Here is a 15,618-nt window from a genome sequence, read left to right on the forward strand (position 1 = left end):
GTGGGATCCTGGAGACCGGGGATCGAGTCCCACATCAGGCTCCCTGCATGGAGCCTGCTTCTCCCTCTGCCTGCTTCTCCTTCTGCCTGTATATGTCTCTCATGCATAAATAAATAAAATCTTAAAAAAAAAAAACCTATACACAAATGTTCATACCAACATTATCTATAATAGCCAAAAATGAAAACAGTCCAGTGTCCATCAACTGATGAATGGGTAAAAACAATACAACATCCACACAATGGGATATTATTCAACTATAAAGTACTGATAGATACAACAACACGGATGAACTTTGAAAATGTTATGCTTAAGTGAAAGAAGCAAGATACAAGGCCACATACTGTGTGGTTTCATTTATGTAAAATGTCTGGAATAGGCAAATCTGTGGAGACAGAAAGTAGATTTGTGGTTGCCAGGGGATGGGTGTGGGCAATAGTGAGTCCCCACTAATGGGTAAGGTTTTTTCGGGGGATTGTTGAAAATGTCCTAGAATTAGATGGTGGTGATGGTTACAAACTTTGGTGGCTTTGCTAAAAACCACTGACTTGTATACTTTAAAGGGATGAATTTTATGGTATGTAAGTTATATTTTAGTTTTAAAAGGAACAGGGAACTGTTTGGTGTTTGAACCTCAGCTTTGTTACTTGTTAGTTACATGACTTGGCCAAATAACTTCATTTATAATTTCTCAAGTTTTCTTATCTGTAAAGTGTGTTTAATAGTAGTACATTCTTCATGGGGTGGATTGTGATAAACAGGAAGCACTCAGTAAGTAAGTGTTGCTACTATTGTTAATAATTCCAGTTTTAGCATGGCCAAACATGGGCTATTCTGATTAACCTTTATAAGAAGAACCTTATATAAAAAATGTTCACAATTTGGTAAGGAGTTAGAATATAATTCTTATCTTACTTTTGACTTATAGGTGGAATAGGAATGAAATACTGATTTGAAGTGTTAATATTCAGACTTTTTTCTTTAATACAAGTGTCAATTTATGAATGCCAGTTTAAATACCTTTATGTTTTCACTTTTAAATTTATACTTGGCCATGGGGCACTTACCTGGCTGGCTCAGTCAGTAGAACATGCAACTCTTGATCTCAGAGTTCTACATTCAATCCCCACGTTTGGCATAGAGTTTACTTTAAAAAAAGATAAAACTTACACTTCACCTACTTAAGTGCTTCTTAATAATGAAGGATAGTGATTTCTGCATTGAATAATTTTATGGTATGATCTAACTGAATTATGAGAAGATAGAGTTAAAAGTCAGTTATTTATAACTGGGGCACTTAGTAATTCATTTTTAAACTCCACTAACAATTTGGTTGATTACTTCACTACCAGTTTAAAATATGTTTTTAGGGATCCCTGGGTGGCGCAGCGGTTTGGTGCCTGCCTTTGGCCCCGGGGCGCGATCCTGGAGACCCGGGATCGAGTCCCAAGTCGGGCTCTCTGCATGGAGCCTGCTTCTCCCTCTGTCTGTGTCTCTGCCTCTCTGTCTCTCTCTCTGTGACTATCATGAATAAATAAATAAAATCTTTAAAATAAAATATGTTTTTAATTAATACAGATTCAGCGTTTATTGGAAGCGCAGTCTCTGCAGCCCTGTTCCCCTAAGACAACCTCTGTTGAAGACACAGTGCAAGCTGCAAGACAAATGGATCTGGTTTCCATGGAAGCACAGTCTTCCCCTGGCTTGCACATGAGAAAAAGTGTAAGCATTGCTGTGAGCACAGGTAATGTCTTTTTTTTTAAAAAAACTGCTTTTCATATCACTTTAAAATTTATACATTAAATTGGTGTGTGGTACAAACAGAACCAAAGCCAAGGTGAAGAGAGTATCACTTAAGTCTTCATGTAATTTTACTTTTTGTGAACAAGAACTATATCTGATGAAAACAAATGTGAGTCCACCAACATAATACATGTTTTTACTACTTTCCTGGACTGAACCCAATTCTTATAAGAAAAGTCATCTGTGTCTTGAGGGATCAGGGAAGGTTTGTTTCATCCGTGCATTATTACTGATTCTGGGCATTGAAGGGTATTTAGGGTTTTAGTCGATGAAGTAGAGAGAAGGTAGAACAGGGTGGGTAGAGAAAATAGCAGGGGTGCAGTGAGAAAGCAGGGCTCTGAATCGTCCAGTGTGGTCCTGCCTATGGAGAGCGCTTATTATATCCTTCACAAAGGAATGTCTCTTTTATTTGATAAACAACATTGAAGGCCTTTTTGAAAAATCAATTAATAATGTAAATGACCGGGATCCCTGGGTGGCGCAGCGGTTTGGCGCCTGCCTTTGGCCCAGGGCGCGATCCTGGAGACCCGGGATCGAATCCCACATCAGGCTCCCGGCGCATGGAGCCTGCTTCTCCCTCCGCCTGTGTCTCTGCCTCTCTCTCTCTCTCTCTGTGACTATCATAAATAAATAAAAAATTTAAAAAAAATAAAAATAAAAAAAAATAAAAAAAAATAAAAAAATAAATAAAAGGCCATAGACCTTCAAAAAAAAAAAAAATAATGTAAATGACCTATATTTGTTTACATGTTTGTTCACCACCAGACCATGAGGTCTTTAAAAATGTCTTCAAGAATGTCACCAAGACCTAGTGAGATGCCTAGTACATAGGATGATGATGGTAGGAATGAAGAGAAAGAGTTGTGTAGGGTGATAGCTTTTGATAACTAATTGGATGTGGTGATTGGAAGAGGTAGGATTCTATAGTTACTAAATGTGATATAATACCCTGGTTTGGATCCTGAAACAGAAAAAAGAACATTAGTGGAAAAATCAGTGAAATCTAAATAAAGTCTGGAGATTTAGCTAATTTTAATGCACCAATATTGGTTTCTTGCTTTTGAAAAATGTGCCATTAATGTAAGGTGTTAACATCAGGGCAAACTGGTGAGGAGTATACGGGAACTTTATCTTCTCTATGAATCTAGAATTATCCTAATATTAAAAGTGTGTTAAAAATGAAAATAAAAGTTACTCCAGGATTTTCAGCTTAGATGACCTAAGGAAGGCATGTTAGAGGAGCAAAAGAGAGAGGATGGAGTTCACTCTAAGTATCTGTTGAATTTGAGCTGCTTTGGGAAATGAAGATGGTGATACTCAAACATTTGAGGAATGAAGATGGTTTGGTGACCTAAGACTTGCAAAAGTAACAGATGAAGATTTGAGAGGGAGAAAAGGAAGGAAGACAGATTTCTATATTCTATCTCTGAACCCGTTTGTTAACTGTCCATGTAGAGGGGAGCAAGGAGGGAGAGTGGAGGAAGAAACTCATGTACATTTATAAGCCAGACATTACTGAGTATTAGGCAAGATTCTTTGGCTGCAAGTAATATAAACCACTTTGAAATAATTTAAGCAAGGAAGAAGAATTTACTGGAAGGATATGAGGATGTTTCATGAAAACCAAGGCCAAGAATGGGCTGGACTTCAGGAAAAGACTAGAACTAGAAACTGGAATACCATTAAGACTATCCAGCCTAGTCTACATGGCTGTTTTACCCAGTTTTTTCTAGCTCACCTAAAGCTCCAAAGTATATGTGTTATACAGTTTTAGCCATGTACACAAACCAGGTTACTGTCCTTCAGTCTTATTTCAAATTGCAGAGAACCTGAATGACCTAGCTTGGATTAGAGTTCTATCCCTGGTTCAATGGTAAGGGGATTGAGAAGCATGTAATAGGGACATAACTGCCAGAGTCTCACCTTTGTTAATTGCAGGGACAGGTGACAGTTACCAAAGAAAGTTTGTGTGTGTGTGTGTGTGTGTGTGTGTGTGTGTGTGTGTGTGTGTTGTAGAGGGATGGTGGACAAGGAGTTGGTGGGTATTGTGAGCTAATCAAACATAGGTACCAAACATACCAAAAAGTGTAGTATCCTACTAGAAAACTCTGTACTTTTACTGTATTATAGCTGCTTCTCATCTGTATCTGTATCTCTATCTGTACTAGACTGTAAACTTTTGGGATCCGGAACACTGCCTTATTCCACTATTGTATCTTATTCACTAACATGATTCCTAAATCATAATGTGTGCTGAATAAAAGATAATTGAATGAAGTCATTTACATGGTTAAGCTGATATTGTGAAACTGTCTTGAAACTTCAGGTATTCAGCTTGGATGACCTGGGGTAGTTATTACTTATATGCAGAAAAAAGCATTATTAATAATTATTAGAACTAAATGGCTTTTAAAAGCATATTTATTCTACAATGATGATTAATTTTCTGAAGGTATATATTAGTAAATATTCCAGAAAAATAGCAATACTTACATAAATTTTTCATAATTGTTTTTTCTTTTAAGATTTATTTATTTATTTGAGGGCACCTGGGTGGCTCAGCTGGTTAAACGTCTACCTTAGCTCAGGTCATGATCCCAGGGTCCTGGGATTGAGTCCCACATCAATTCCATGCTCAATGGGAAGCCTGCTTCTCCCTCTACCCCCTCCTCCTGCGCTCTCTCTCTCTCTCACACACACACACTCTCTCTCAAATAATAAAATCTTTTTAAAAAATTTTTTAAAAATTTGGGGGAGCCTGGGTGGCTCAATGGTTTAGCGCCACCTTCAGCCCAGGGCCTTATCCTGGAGACCCGGGATCGAGTCCCATGTCAGGCTCCCTGCATGGAGCCTGCTTCTCCCTCTACCTGTCTCTCTGTGCGCACCCCCCCGCCCCCCCGTGTCTCATGAATAAATGGATGAAATCTTTTAAAAAATTTTTTTTAATTAAAAAAATATTTAATTGAAAAAGAACGCGTGTGAATGTGATTGGTTGGGGGTGGGGCATAAGGAGAGAGTCTTAAGCAGACTTCTCACTGAGTACAGTGCCTGTAATGGGGCTCGATCTCATGACCCCAACATCATGACCTGAGCCAAAACCAAGAGTTGGACACTTAACCAACTGAGTCACCCAGGGTCCCCAAACATCTGATTTTTAAATATTTGCCTGATATAAGTCTGGTATGTCTCTAAATATTCTCATAAATATTGTATTTAAGGATAGAAATCAGAGAGCCTAGCGACTGGTATTTTATATATTTTCCCTTGTTTTTTCAGAACAGCAGTTATCTGCACATACACATACACCCCAAATCGTATTCAGAACCTTCTTATGTGTAACATGTCATTTGAGAGCCACACTTCTTGAAGAGACAGGGCCCAGAATATCTCCTTTCCCTTTGTATCCCAGGTGGTTTTTTGTTTTTACCTTTTTATTTTTTATTATTATTATTATTTTTTTTTGTCAATTTTTTAAAAAGATTTATTTATTGATTTATTCATGATAGACACAGAGAGAGAGAGAGAGAGAGGCAGGGACACAGGAGGAGGGAGAAGCAGGCCAGGAGCCCGACACAGGACTCGATCCTGGGACTCCAGGATCGTGCCCTGGGCCAAAGGCAGGCACTAAACCACTGAGCCACCCAGGGATCCTTGTTTTTACCTTTTTAAGTAGGCTCCACACACAGTGTGGACCCCAACATGCTTGAACTCACAGCCCTGAGAGCCATCTAATCTGGGCTGAAATCAAGAGTCAGACGCTTAACCAACTAAGCCACCCAAGCACACCCCCCCCCCCCACTTTTGTACACCAATTTTCCATCTTTTCACCTTACTCTTTATGGCATTTCTGAGAAGATATATGAAAACATTTCTAGGTAATTGTGTTAAAATAATACAGTTAGAGGTTTGCAGAAGATTATTTTTATAGTAGAATATTTGTTTCAGTATCTGGTTAATCATTTAACCTCCAGGTGCCAGCTTGTTTTGGAATGGAGCAGGTGATAATCAAGAGCCTGAATCTCAGCTAAGGCAAGATGATACCAAGATTTCCAGTGAGGACATGAATTTTTCTGTTGATGTTAATAATGAGGTCACAAGTCCTCCATGTAGCACGTCTTCATTAAAAGCAGTTGATATTCCCAGCTTTGAAGAAAGCAACATTGCTGTGGAAGAGGAATTTAATCAATCACTTTCTGTATCCAAGTAAGGTGTCTTTGAACATTCATCCCCTTTTTTTTCTTTTTAAATTCTAATCTTTTTGGTGTTTTAACTCAAACTATTTGTTTTATAAATTGTATTTTCAGTAGTGTCTTTCCTGATAGGTTCTTACGAAATTGACAATTCTGGCCCCTCTATAACTATTCCCAGATGTCAGTCATCAGAAGTGTTTACAGTGTAGCTGAATCAGAACATCTGAAGAAAATTTCAGAAATATATATATACTTAGGCCTCACTGTAGAGATTCTGATAATTAGGTCTCAGATGGAGATGGGGCCCTGAAATTTATAAATTTTTAAAGATTATGCATATTGCAATTATATATAATAATTTATTTTTGAAAAATATAGCCTGAATATTTACATATGAAGTGTTATCTGAGATTTACTTCAAAATAACTTGGTGAGGGGGATCCCTGGGTGGCTCAGCGGTTTAGCACGTGCCTCTGGCCCAGGGCACGATCCAGGGGCCCCGGGATCGAGTCCCATGTCAGGCTCCCGGCATGGAGTCTGCTTGTCCCTCTGCCTGTGTCTCTGCCTGTCTCTCTCTCTCTGTCTCTCTCTGTGTGTGTCTGTCATAAATAAATAAATAAATCTTTAAAATATAATAATAACCTGGTGAGGAAAAAAGAAAAAAAAAAAACAACCTGGGGGGAGAGTAAATGGCTAGAGGTATAATAAGGTTCATTGTAAGTAGGGTTTGTTTTTTTTTTTTTAAGATTTATTCATTTAGAGAGAGAATATGTTTGTGGGGGGTGGGGGCTTGGAGCAGAGAGAGAAGGAGAGAGAGAACCTCAGTCAGACTCCATGCTCAGCATGGAACCTGACACGGGGCTCGATCCCAGAACTGTGAAATCATGACCTGAGCTAAAGTCAAGAGTCAGCCACTCAACCAGCTGAGCCACCCAGGTGCCCTGTGAATAGGTAATTTTTAAGTCTGTGTATAATGGTTGTTATACTATCTATCCTCTTCTGTGTTTAAAAATTTTCAGGAATTTTTTTAAGTTTTTTTTTTTTTTTTTTTTTTTTTAAGATACTTATGTATTTTTTTGTGTGTGAGAGAGAAAGCTTGTGCATGAGCAGGAGGAGGGGTGGGGGCAGGGGAGCAGGCTCCTCACTGAGCAGGGAGCCTGATGCAGGACTCAATCCCAGGACTCTGGGATCATGACCTGAGCCAAAGGCAGACGCTCAACCGACTAAGCCACCCAGGTGCCCATGAAGATTGTTTTTTGTTTTGTTTTGTTTTATTAAACAAGGATCTCAAAGTAATTTAGATCTTCAGGATATTAGGAAACAATTTTAACTATCTTTGAGCTTCTGATAAGTGCTGTCACAGAACTAGGCCCTAGAGATTGAGCAATAGGTTAGAAAAAACTGCTAACTTCTTAGAATTTCCATGACTTGGAGAGGTAAACATATTATTAATAAATAATATAATTTTACATAATGACAACAACAGCTCTGAAGAAAATAAACCAGAGTGGTCAAGTGGAGTGTACCTAGGATGGTAGCAGGGGAGTGAGGACTATATTAAGTAGGCGGTGGTAAAGGAAGCCTTCCCTAAGGAGTTAACAATTTGAGCAGTGATTAGAATAACAAGGAGGAGCCAGCTCTGAGAACACCTGAAAAGTGTTCCAGGTGGAAGAAATGGCGGGTGTAGACCCTGAGGTGTGCACAGGCTTCACAGTTCAAATTAAGTGGGGGCTTTGGAGGATGTGGAAAGGAGCTTTGAATTTATTCTATGCTTATTAAATCCAGGAGGGATTTTAGACAACAGAATGATAAATGATTTTTCAGTTTTTAAATAGCTGTTCTGTGGCAAATGAACTGATGGAGTTTAGAGTGGAAATAGGGAAACTGGTTAGTATAGTAAAGGCCAAGTGAGAGAGCTTGGACTTGTGGAAGTATTAGGAGGAATCAGGTATAGAATAAACAATAAATTTGGAAGTAGAGGAATGATATAGGTATAAAACACCGTATGTAACAGTTAAAAGGCGAATTTGGTGGTGGGGTGGCATGGGGCAGACAACTGATTTTTTTCTTAAGATTATTTATTTGAGAGAGAGACAATGTGAGAGAAAGCATGAGCAGAGGGAGAGGCAGATGGCGAGGGAAAAGCAGACTCTCCACTGAGCAGATTCTCCCTATGCGGGGGTCAATCCTAGGATCACAACCCGAGCCAAAGGCAGATGCCCAACCAACTGAGCTACCAGGTACCCCCAATTTTTTTTTTCTTTTTTAGGATTTTATTTATTTATTCATGAGAGACAGAGAGAGAGAGATAGAGACAGGCAGAGGGAGAAGCAGGCCCCTCCCAGGGAGCTCAATGCGGGACTCAATCCATGGACCATGGATCACACCCTGAGCTGAAGGCAGACAGACACTCAACTGCTGAGCCACCCGGATGTCCCACCCCTGATTATTTTTTTAAATTATAAACCTTGTGATAATATTTGGCTTTTTTTTTTTTTGCTTGATACATTCTAGGTACATTTTATTTTATTTTCAATTTAAATTTTAGGTAGTTAACATACAGTGCAGTTTCTGGAGTAGAATTCAGTGATTTCTACACAGAATACAGTGGTTTCTGGAGTAGAATTCAGTGATTCCTCACTTACATATGACACCCAGTGCTCATCACAACAAGTGCTCTCCTTAATACCCATCACCTTTCTAGTCCATCTCCCCCACCCACATACTTCGATCAACCTTCACTTTGTTCTCTGTTGTTAAGAGTCTCTTATGGTTTGTTTCCCTCTCTCCTTTTTTCTTTTCCCCTTTCCCATATGCTCATCTGTTTTCTTTCTTAAATTCCACATATGAGTGAGATCATGTGATATTTGTCTTTCTCTGATTCATTTCACTTAGTATAGTACATTCCAGCTCCATCCACATTGTTGCAAATGGCAAGATTTCATTCTTTTTTTATTTCATTCTTTTTGATGGCTGAGTAATATTCCAGTGTGTGTGTGTGTGTGTGTGTGTGTGTGTGCACGCGTGCGTGCATGTGTGGACACACACCACATCTTCTTTATCCATTCATCAGTTGATGGACATTTGGGCTCTCTCCATAGCGTGGCTGTTGTTGACAATGCTGCCATAAACATTGGAATGCATGTACCCTTTCAAATCTGTATTTTTGCATCCTTTGGGTAAATACCTAGTAGTGTAATTGCTTGCTCCCGGAGTAGTTCTGTTTTTAACATTTTGAGGAACCTCCATACTGTTCTCTAGAGTGGCTGCAGCAGTTTGCATTCCCACCAACAGTACACCTGTTGTTTCTTGTGTTGTTAACGTTAGGCATTCTGACAGGTGTGAGGTGGTATCTCATCATGGTCTTGATTTGTAGCTCCCTGATGATGAGTAGTGTTTAGCATCTTTTCTTGTGTCTGTTGGCCATCTGGATGTCTTTCCTTAGAAAAGTGTCTATTCATGTCTTTTGCCCATTTTTTAAGTGGGTTATTTGGTTTTTGGGTGTTGAATTTGGTAAGTTCTTTTTTTTTTTAATTAATTTATTTATTTATGATAGTCACACACACAGAGAGAGAGAGAGAGAGAGAGAGAGAGAGAGGCAGAGACACAGGCAGAGGGAGAAGCAGGCTCCATGCACCGGGAGCCTGACATGGGATTCGATCCTGGGTCTCCAGGATCGCGCCCTGGGCCAAAGGCAGGCGCCAAACTGCTGCACCACCCAGGGATCTCTGAATTTGGTAAGTTCTTTGCAGATTTTGGATGCTAACCCTTTATCAGTTAAATCATCTGCAAATATCTTCTCCCATTCTGTAGGCTGCCTTTTAGTTTTGTTGATTGTTTCCTTTGCTGTGCAGAAGCTTTTTATCTTGATGAAGTCCTAGTAGTTCATTTTTGCTTTTGTTTCCCTTGCCTATGGTGACACGTCTAGTAAGAAGTTGCTATGACTGAGGTCACAGAGGTTCCTGCCTGTGTTCTCCTCTAGGATTTTGATGATTTCCTGTCTCACATTAAGGTCTTTCATCCCTGGGGCTTCTGGATGGCTCAGTGATTGAGCATCTGCCTTTGGCTCAGGTCGTGATCCAGGAGTCCTGGGATCAAATCCCACATTAGGCTCCCCACAGCAAGCCTGCTTCTCCCTCTGCCTATGTCTCTGCCTCTCTCTCTCTGTCTCTTATGAATAAATAAATAAAATCTTTAAAAATAAAAAAGGTCTTTCATCTTTCTTGAATTTATTTTTTGTGTACAATGTGGGAAAGTGGTCCAGTTTCATTCTTCTGCATGTTGCTATCCAATTTTCCCAACACCATTTGTTGAAGAGATGGTCTTTTCCATCAGATAGTGTTTCCTGCTTTCCTGAAGATTAGTTGACCATAGGTGCACCTGGGTGGCTCAGTCGGTTAAGCATCTGCCTTCAGCCCAGGGCATGATCCCAGGGTCAAGCCCCGTGTCGGTCTCCCAGCTCAGTGGGGAGCCTGCTTCTCCCTCTCCCTCTGCTGCTCCCCCTGCTTGTGCTCGCTCACTCTCTCTCTCTCTCTCTCTCTCTCTCTCTCTCAAATAAAATCCTTAAAAATTTTTTTGTTGACCATATAGTTGAGGGTCCGTTTCTGGGTTCTCTATTCTATTCCATCTATGTGTCTGTTTTTGTGCCAGTACCATACTGTTTTAATGACTACAACTTTGTAATATAGCTTGAAATCTGGAATCATAGGACACCTGGGTGGCTCAGTGGTTGAGTGTGTGCCTTTGGCTTAGGGTGTGATCCCGGAGTCCTGCATCGGGCTTCCTGCAGGGAGCCTGTTTCTCCCTCTATCTATGTCTCTGCCTCTCTCTGTGTCTCTCATGAATAAATAAATTCTTAAAAAAGAAAGAAAGAAATCTGGAATCATGATGCTTCCAGTTTTGTTTTTCTTTTTGAGAATTGCTTTGGCTATTTGGGGTCTGTTGTGGTTCCATACACATTTTAACAATGTTTGTTCTTCTAGTCCATGAGCATGGATGCTTTTCTATTCCTTTTTATCCTCTAATATTTGTCATTTTAAATTATTCTGATTACCATAATGAGTAAAACAATAACATGTTCCTCCAGAAAACTAGAAACATTTATCTCCTTTGCTCAGTATAGTATATTTCATGTAACTTAAATTCTCATTGTATGTACCAGAGTGTATTTTAAAAGGTTTGTAAATATGTCTCCCCCATAAGATTGAATTTCTGTAGGACAAGGATCATAATAATTTCCTGTATCCTTAGAACTTGACCTAGTGTATTGTTCCCCATGTTACATATTTTGTATGAGTTCAGTGATAGGAAAAACAATTTAAGGTGAGCCCCACAATAAGTCCATATTTTGTTTGTAATAATACAAAGTGAGAACAAGGGTGCCTGGTTGGTTCAGTCAAAAGAGCATGTTACTCTTGATCTCAGAGTTGTGCATTTGAGCCCCACATTGGGTGTAGAGATTACCTAAATAAATTTTAAATACTTAAAAACAGCTGAGATCAAGGAGGAACTAGCTATTGCTATCCTTATTTATTCTCATTGACTTTTGTAAACTGTAAATTTTTTTTTTTTGAATTATAGGGGTTTTCCCCTAGAAATAGGTTTTAAGTCAGAACTTAAATATCTTCACTCCATTGTGGTTTTTAACTTGAGAAACCTATCTGAGTTAACTGGTAGAATGTAGTTCATTGCTTTCGCAGGGCAGCTAATCAGCTCTATTGATTCCAGCACATAACTAGATGTAAATCTGATTTTCAGCATAATATATTGATTTGGATTAAATACTGATTTCATTGTGTCTGTGGTGGTTTTGGTGCTTCTATAGGATTCTTCCCAAATACGTGGTCTGATTCATGCTGTGCTTCCCACTGCTAAGTGTTCATACATGGCACCTAACCACCTGGGTTCCCTGTCCCCCTTGGATGTCTTCCTGGATCTTTCTCTTTCTGATGTCAAAGCATTCTGTGAGGGATAAATTTATTTGCCTTGAAGCATAATTGGTAACTGGAAGCTTTTTCCCAGTGAAGAACAGTGGTATGTGTTATTTACAGAAATTTTCATTTGAAATAATTTTATTTTCTTTAGAAGTCATACTTTGGACATACCTACTAATACTTGTCATATTAGAATCGTCTTTTAAAATGTTGTTTTGGGGTCCCTGGCTGGCTCAGTCAGTAAAGCATGTGACTCTTAATCTTGGGGTTGTAAATTCAACCCCCACATTGGTATAGACAACCCCAAGATTGGTATAGAGATTATTTAAGAATTAAGATCTTTAAAAAAAAAAGATAAAGTAAAATTTTGTTTTAATCTTAAATCTTTTGAGGTTAAAATCTTTAATGTTTTGGTTCTTTTATTTTTCCTTTGTTTTTGCTTACTAGGTTAAATGCCAAAACTGATATTTTAAAATTCTTGAAAATGCAGTATAGATGAGTGATTATGATTAAGATGATAAGCTCTGGTGTCAGACTGCCTGGATTTGAATCACAGTACTGTGGCCAGGTTTTGTAATTTATGGATGACTTGGTTTTCTCATCCATAAATGGAGATAATAAAAGCACCTATCTCAGCATTCTTGTAAGGGTTAAATAATTTAATATATGTAAAGCATTTAGAACAGTGCTTTTGTATCTAATTATTGTTATCATCTAGCTAAAGTTGGAGTAAGGCAAACTCAGTAACTTACACAGATTCTCCTTAAAAACAAAGTGCTTTGCAAATGTTTGGATGATAAAACCTGCTCAGTACAAGTAATTTTCCAAAAAGCCATCAAAATCTCTGTAAAGACTAGATTTCTTCTTCTGTTTGAGAGTTTGGTGTTTTCATTGGTATTAGTTAACATGGCTGAAGATAAAAGTTCAATTTGATGTTTGGGGAACAAGGGGAAAGCAACAAGAGATGAAGAAAACTAACAATTATGATTCACTAGTTTCTGGTACTATGCTAGGCGCTTTGTATCTCCCTTGATCCTGTCACATTTTTTTTTAAGCCAGGGAAATGGATATTTTCTTTTTTTTTTTTTTTTTTTAAGATTTTATGTATTTATTCATGAGAGACACAGAGAGGCAGAGACATAGGCAGAGGGAGAAGCAGGCTCCCCAGAGGGAGCCCAGTGAGGGACTCGATCCCAGGACCCCAGGATCATGACCTGAGCCGAAGGCAGACGCTCAACCACTGAGCCACCCAGGAGTCCCTTTTTTCCCTTTTCATAGATGAGGAAATCAAAGCCGAGAAAGATTAAAAATTTTACACAAAACATGATGAACACACAGATAACTGTGTTATAAATGAGAGTATGTGTGACATAAGAGATAAAAGGAAGTGCTAATGGGGGTTAAAAGAAGCAAGAGAACATATACAGTTAGAGTTTTAGAGGAAGCAGACTTTTAAAATGACCCCTCGAGGGGTGTCTAAGTGGCTCATTTGGTTGAGCATCTGCCCTTGGGTCAGGTCATGATTTCAGGGTCCTGGGATCAAGCCCTGTGTGAGCCCTGTGTTGGGCTCCTTGCCCAGAGGGGAGTCTGCTTCTCTTTTTCCCTCTCCTTCTGCCCCACCCCCCTGATTTCTCTCTCTCTCCCCTTGCTTCCCCAACAAATAAGTGAAATCTTAAAATAAAATAAAATATAATGACCCCTCGAGGGTGGGTAGTTTGACAAGTGTGCCAATTTAGATGCAATAGAGCAGTTAATCCTCAAGTCCTTGGCATTTGAGATATTCAGGCCCTTCACCATTTCAGCATCTCTGAAGGTTGAGATCCAAACGGTTTTGTTTTTTTTTTAAACTTTACAAGCGATATTGTTGTGCTACCAAGATTGAGAACTACTGCATTGTGTACTGAAAATATATGGATTGAATTCAGAGTATTATTAGTAATCCAGTTTGTTTAGAATATAAAGTAAAATGGGGTATTGTAAGAAATTGGCTGAAAAGCCAAATTGGCTACCAAATTTTGGAGCACTTTGGTTGGCAGAATAAGGAATTGTGTTTGTTTTAATAAATCATTTAAGGTTTTTGTTTATTTCATTGTTTTGATAAAAAATACATAACCTAAAATTTACCATCTTACTGATATTTAGATATAGTTTGGTAGTGTTACGTACATTTACATTGTTGAAAAACAGATCTTTAGACTTTTTTCATCATGTAAATCTGAAACTCTATACCCATGAAAGAATAACTCCCCTTTTCTTCCCCCGCCCTCCTCCCCCAGCCCCTGGTAATCATTATTCTACTCTTTTTCCCTGAATTTGACTAGATACTTCGTGTAAGCAGAATCATACAGTATCTGTCTTTTTATGAGTGCTTTATTTCACTTAGTATAATGGTCTCAAGGTATTCATCCATGTTGTAGCATGTGACAGGATTTCCTTTCTAAAACTGAATAATATTCCATGTGAATATGTATATACCACATTTTGTTTATCCATCCATCAATGGACATTCAGGTTACTTCTGCCTGTTGGCTATTGTGAATAATGCTGCTGTGAATATGGGTGTGGAAGTATCTTTGTGAGCCCCTGCTTTCGATCCTCTTGGATATATACCCAGAAGTGGGATTGCTGGATCACAAGGTAGTTGTGCTTTTAATTTTTTGAGGAACCTCCATACTGTTTTTACTTTATAAAATAAAGTTTATAAAATATTTTTTATATTTTACTCCATACTGTTTTTCCATAGTAGGTGCAATCATTTTACAGTCCCACCAACAATGCAAGGACTTTTGTTTGCCAACACTTATTTTCTGGGGTTTCTTACAGTAGCAATTTTAACGGGTATGAGGTGATAGTTCATTTTTGATTTGCATTTTTCTTTCATGATTACTGATGATGTTCATATACCTGCTTGACATTTTATATCATCTTTGGAGAGAATGTCCTGTGCCCATTTTAATTAGGTTATTCAATTTTTTGTTATTAAGTTGGAGTTCTTCATGTATTTTAGATATTAACCCCTCATCAGACACATAATTTGCAAATATTTCTTCCACTTAAGTTTTTTAAACAGGTACTTTTCTCTGTATAAAATTTATTTCTTGGTTATACCTGAAACTGATAAAACATTGTGTGTCAACTACACTCAAAAAAAATATTTTTTTAAGATTCAATTCTTGGTATTTATTTTTTTTTAAGACTTTATTTTTTTAAAGATTTTATTTATTCATGATAGAGAGGGGGGAGAGAGAGGCAGAGACACAGGCAGGGGGAGAAGCAGGCTCCATGCCAGGAGCCTGATGTGGGACTCGATCCCAGGACTCCAGGATCACACCCTGGGCCAAAGGCAGGCGCCAAACCGCTGAGCCACCCAGGGATCCCCCAGTTCTTGGCATTTAATTAAGTATACCAAATTTGGATACTAAATGAAATTATACAACAATTTCACTGAAGTTCTTTTGAGTCAGATAAATTCACTGGGTCTTTACTGGTTTAAATGCAATTTCATCTTAAGGAAGAGATGGTGACTTGGAGAGCTTCTTCTGGATTTTAAGAACAGTGTATCTTTGTGTCTGAGATACCAAGTAATAATCTTTGTTAAAATATTTGTGCATTATATTTTTGTTGTTTTCCTTCAGGATTTCAGACTTCTTTATCAAATTTTATTTGAGAAAAAGAAACTCAATCTAAAATTA

General features: G+C 38.4%; 1 protein-coding gene across 11 annotated transcripts in view; it reads left to right on the forward strand.

Moving 5' to 3' along the window:
• Positions 1-15,618, forward strand: part of STIL (STIL centriolar assembly protein) — a 64,467-nt gene that overhangs the window by 31,427 nt on the left and 17,422 nt on the right. For all 11 annotated transcript variants that reach the window (XM_072724062.1, XM_072724064.1, XM_025991880.2 and 8 more), the window contains 2 exons: positions 1,579-1,744; positions 5,775-6,006. In XM_072724062.1, the coding sequence (XP_072580163.1) occupies positions 1,579-1,744; positions 5,775-6,006 (398 nt within the window). The remainder of the gene's footprint in view (positions 1-1,578; positions 1,745-5,774; positions 6,007-15,618) is intronic.

Source organism: Vulpes vulpes, chromosome 10 (genome assembly GCF_048418805.1).
Source record: "Vulpes vulpes isolate BD-2025 chromosome 10, VulVul3, whole genome shotgun sequence".
NCBI classification, from domain to species: Eukaryota; Metazoa; Chordata; class Mammalia; order Carnivora; family Canidae; genus Vulpes; species Vulpes vulpes.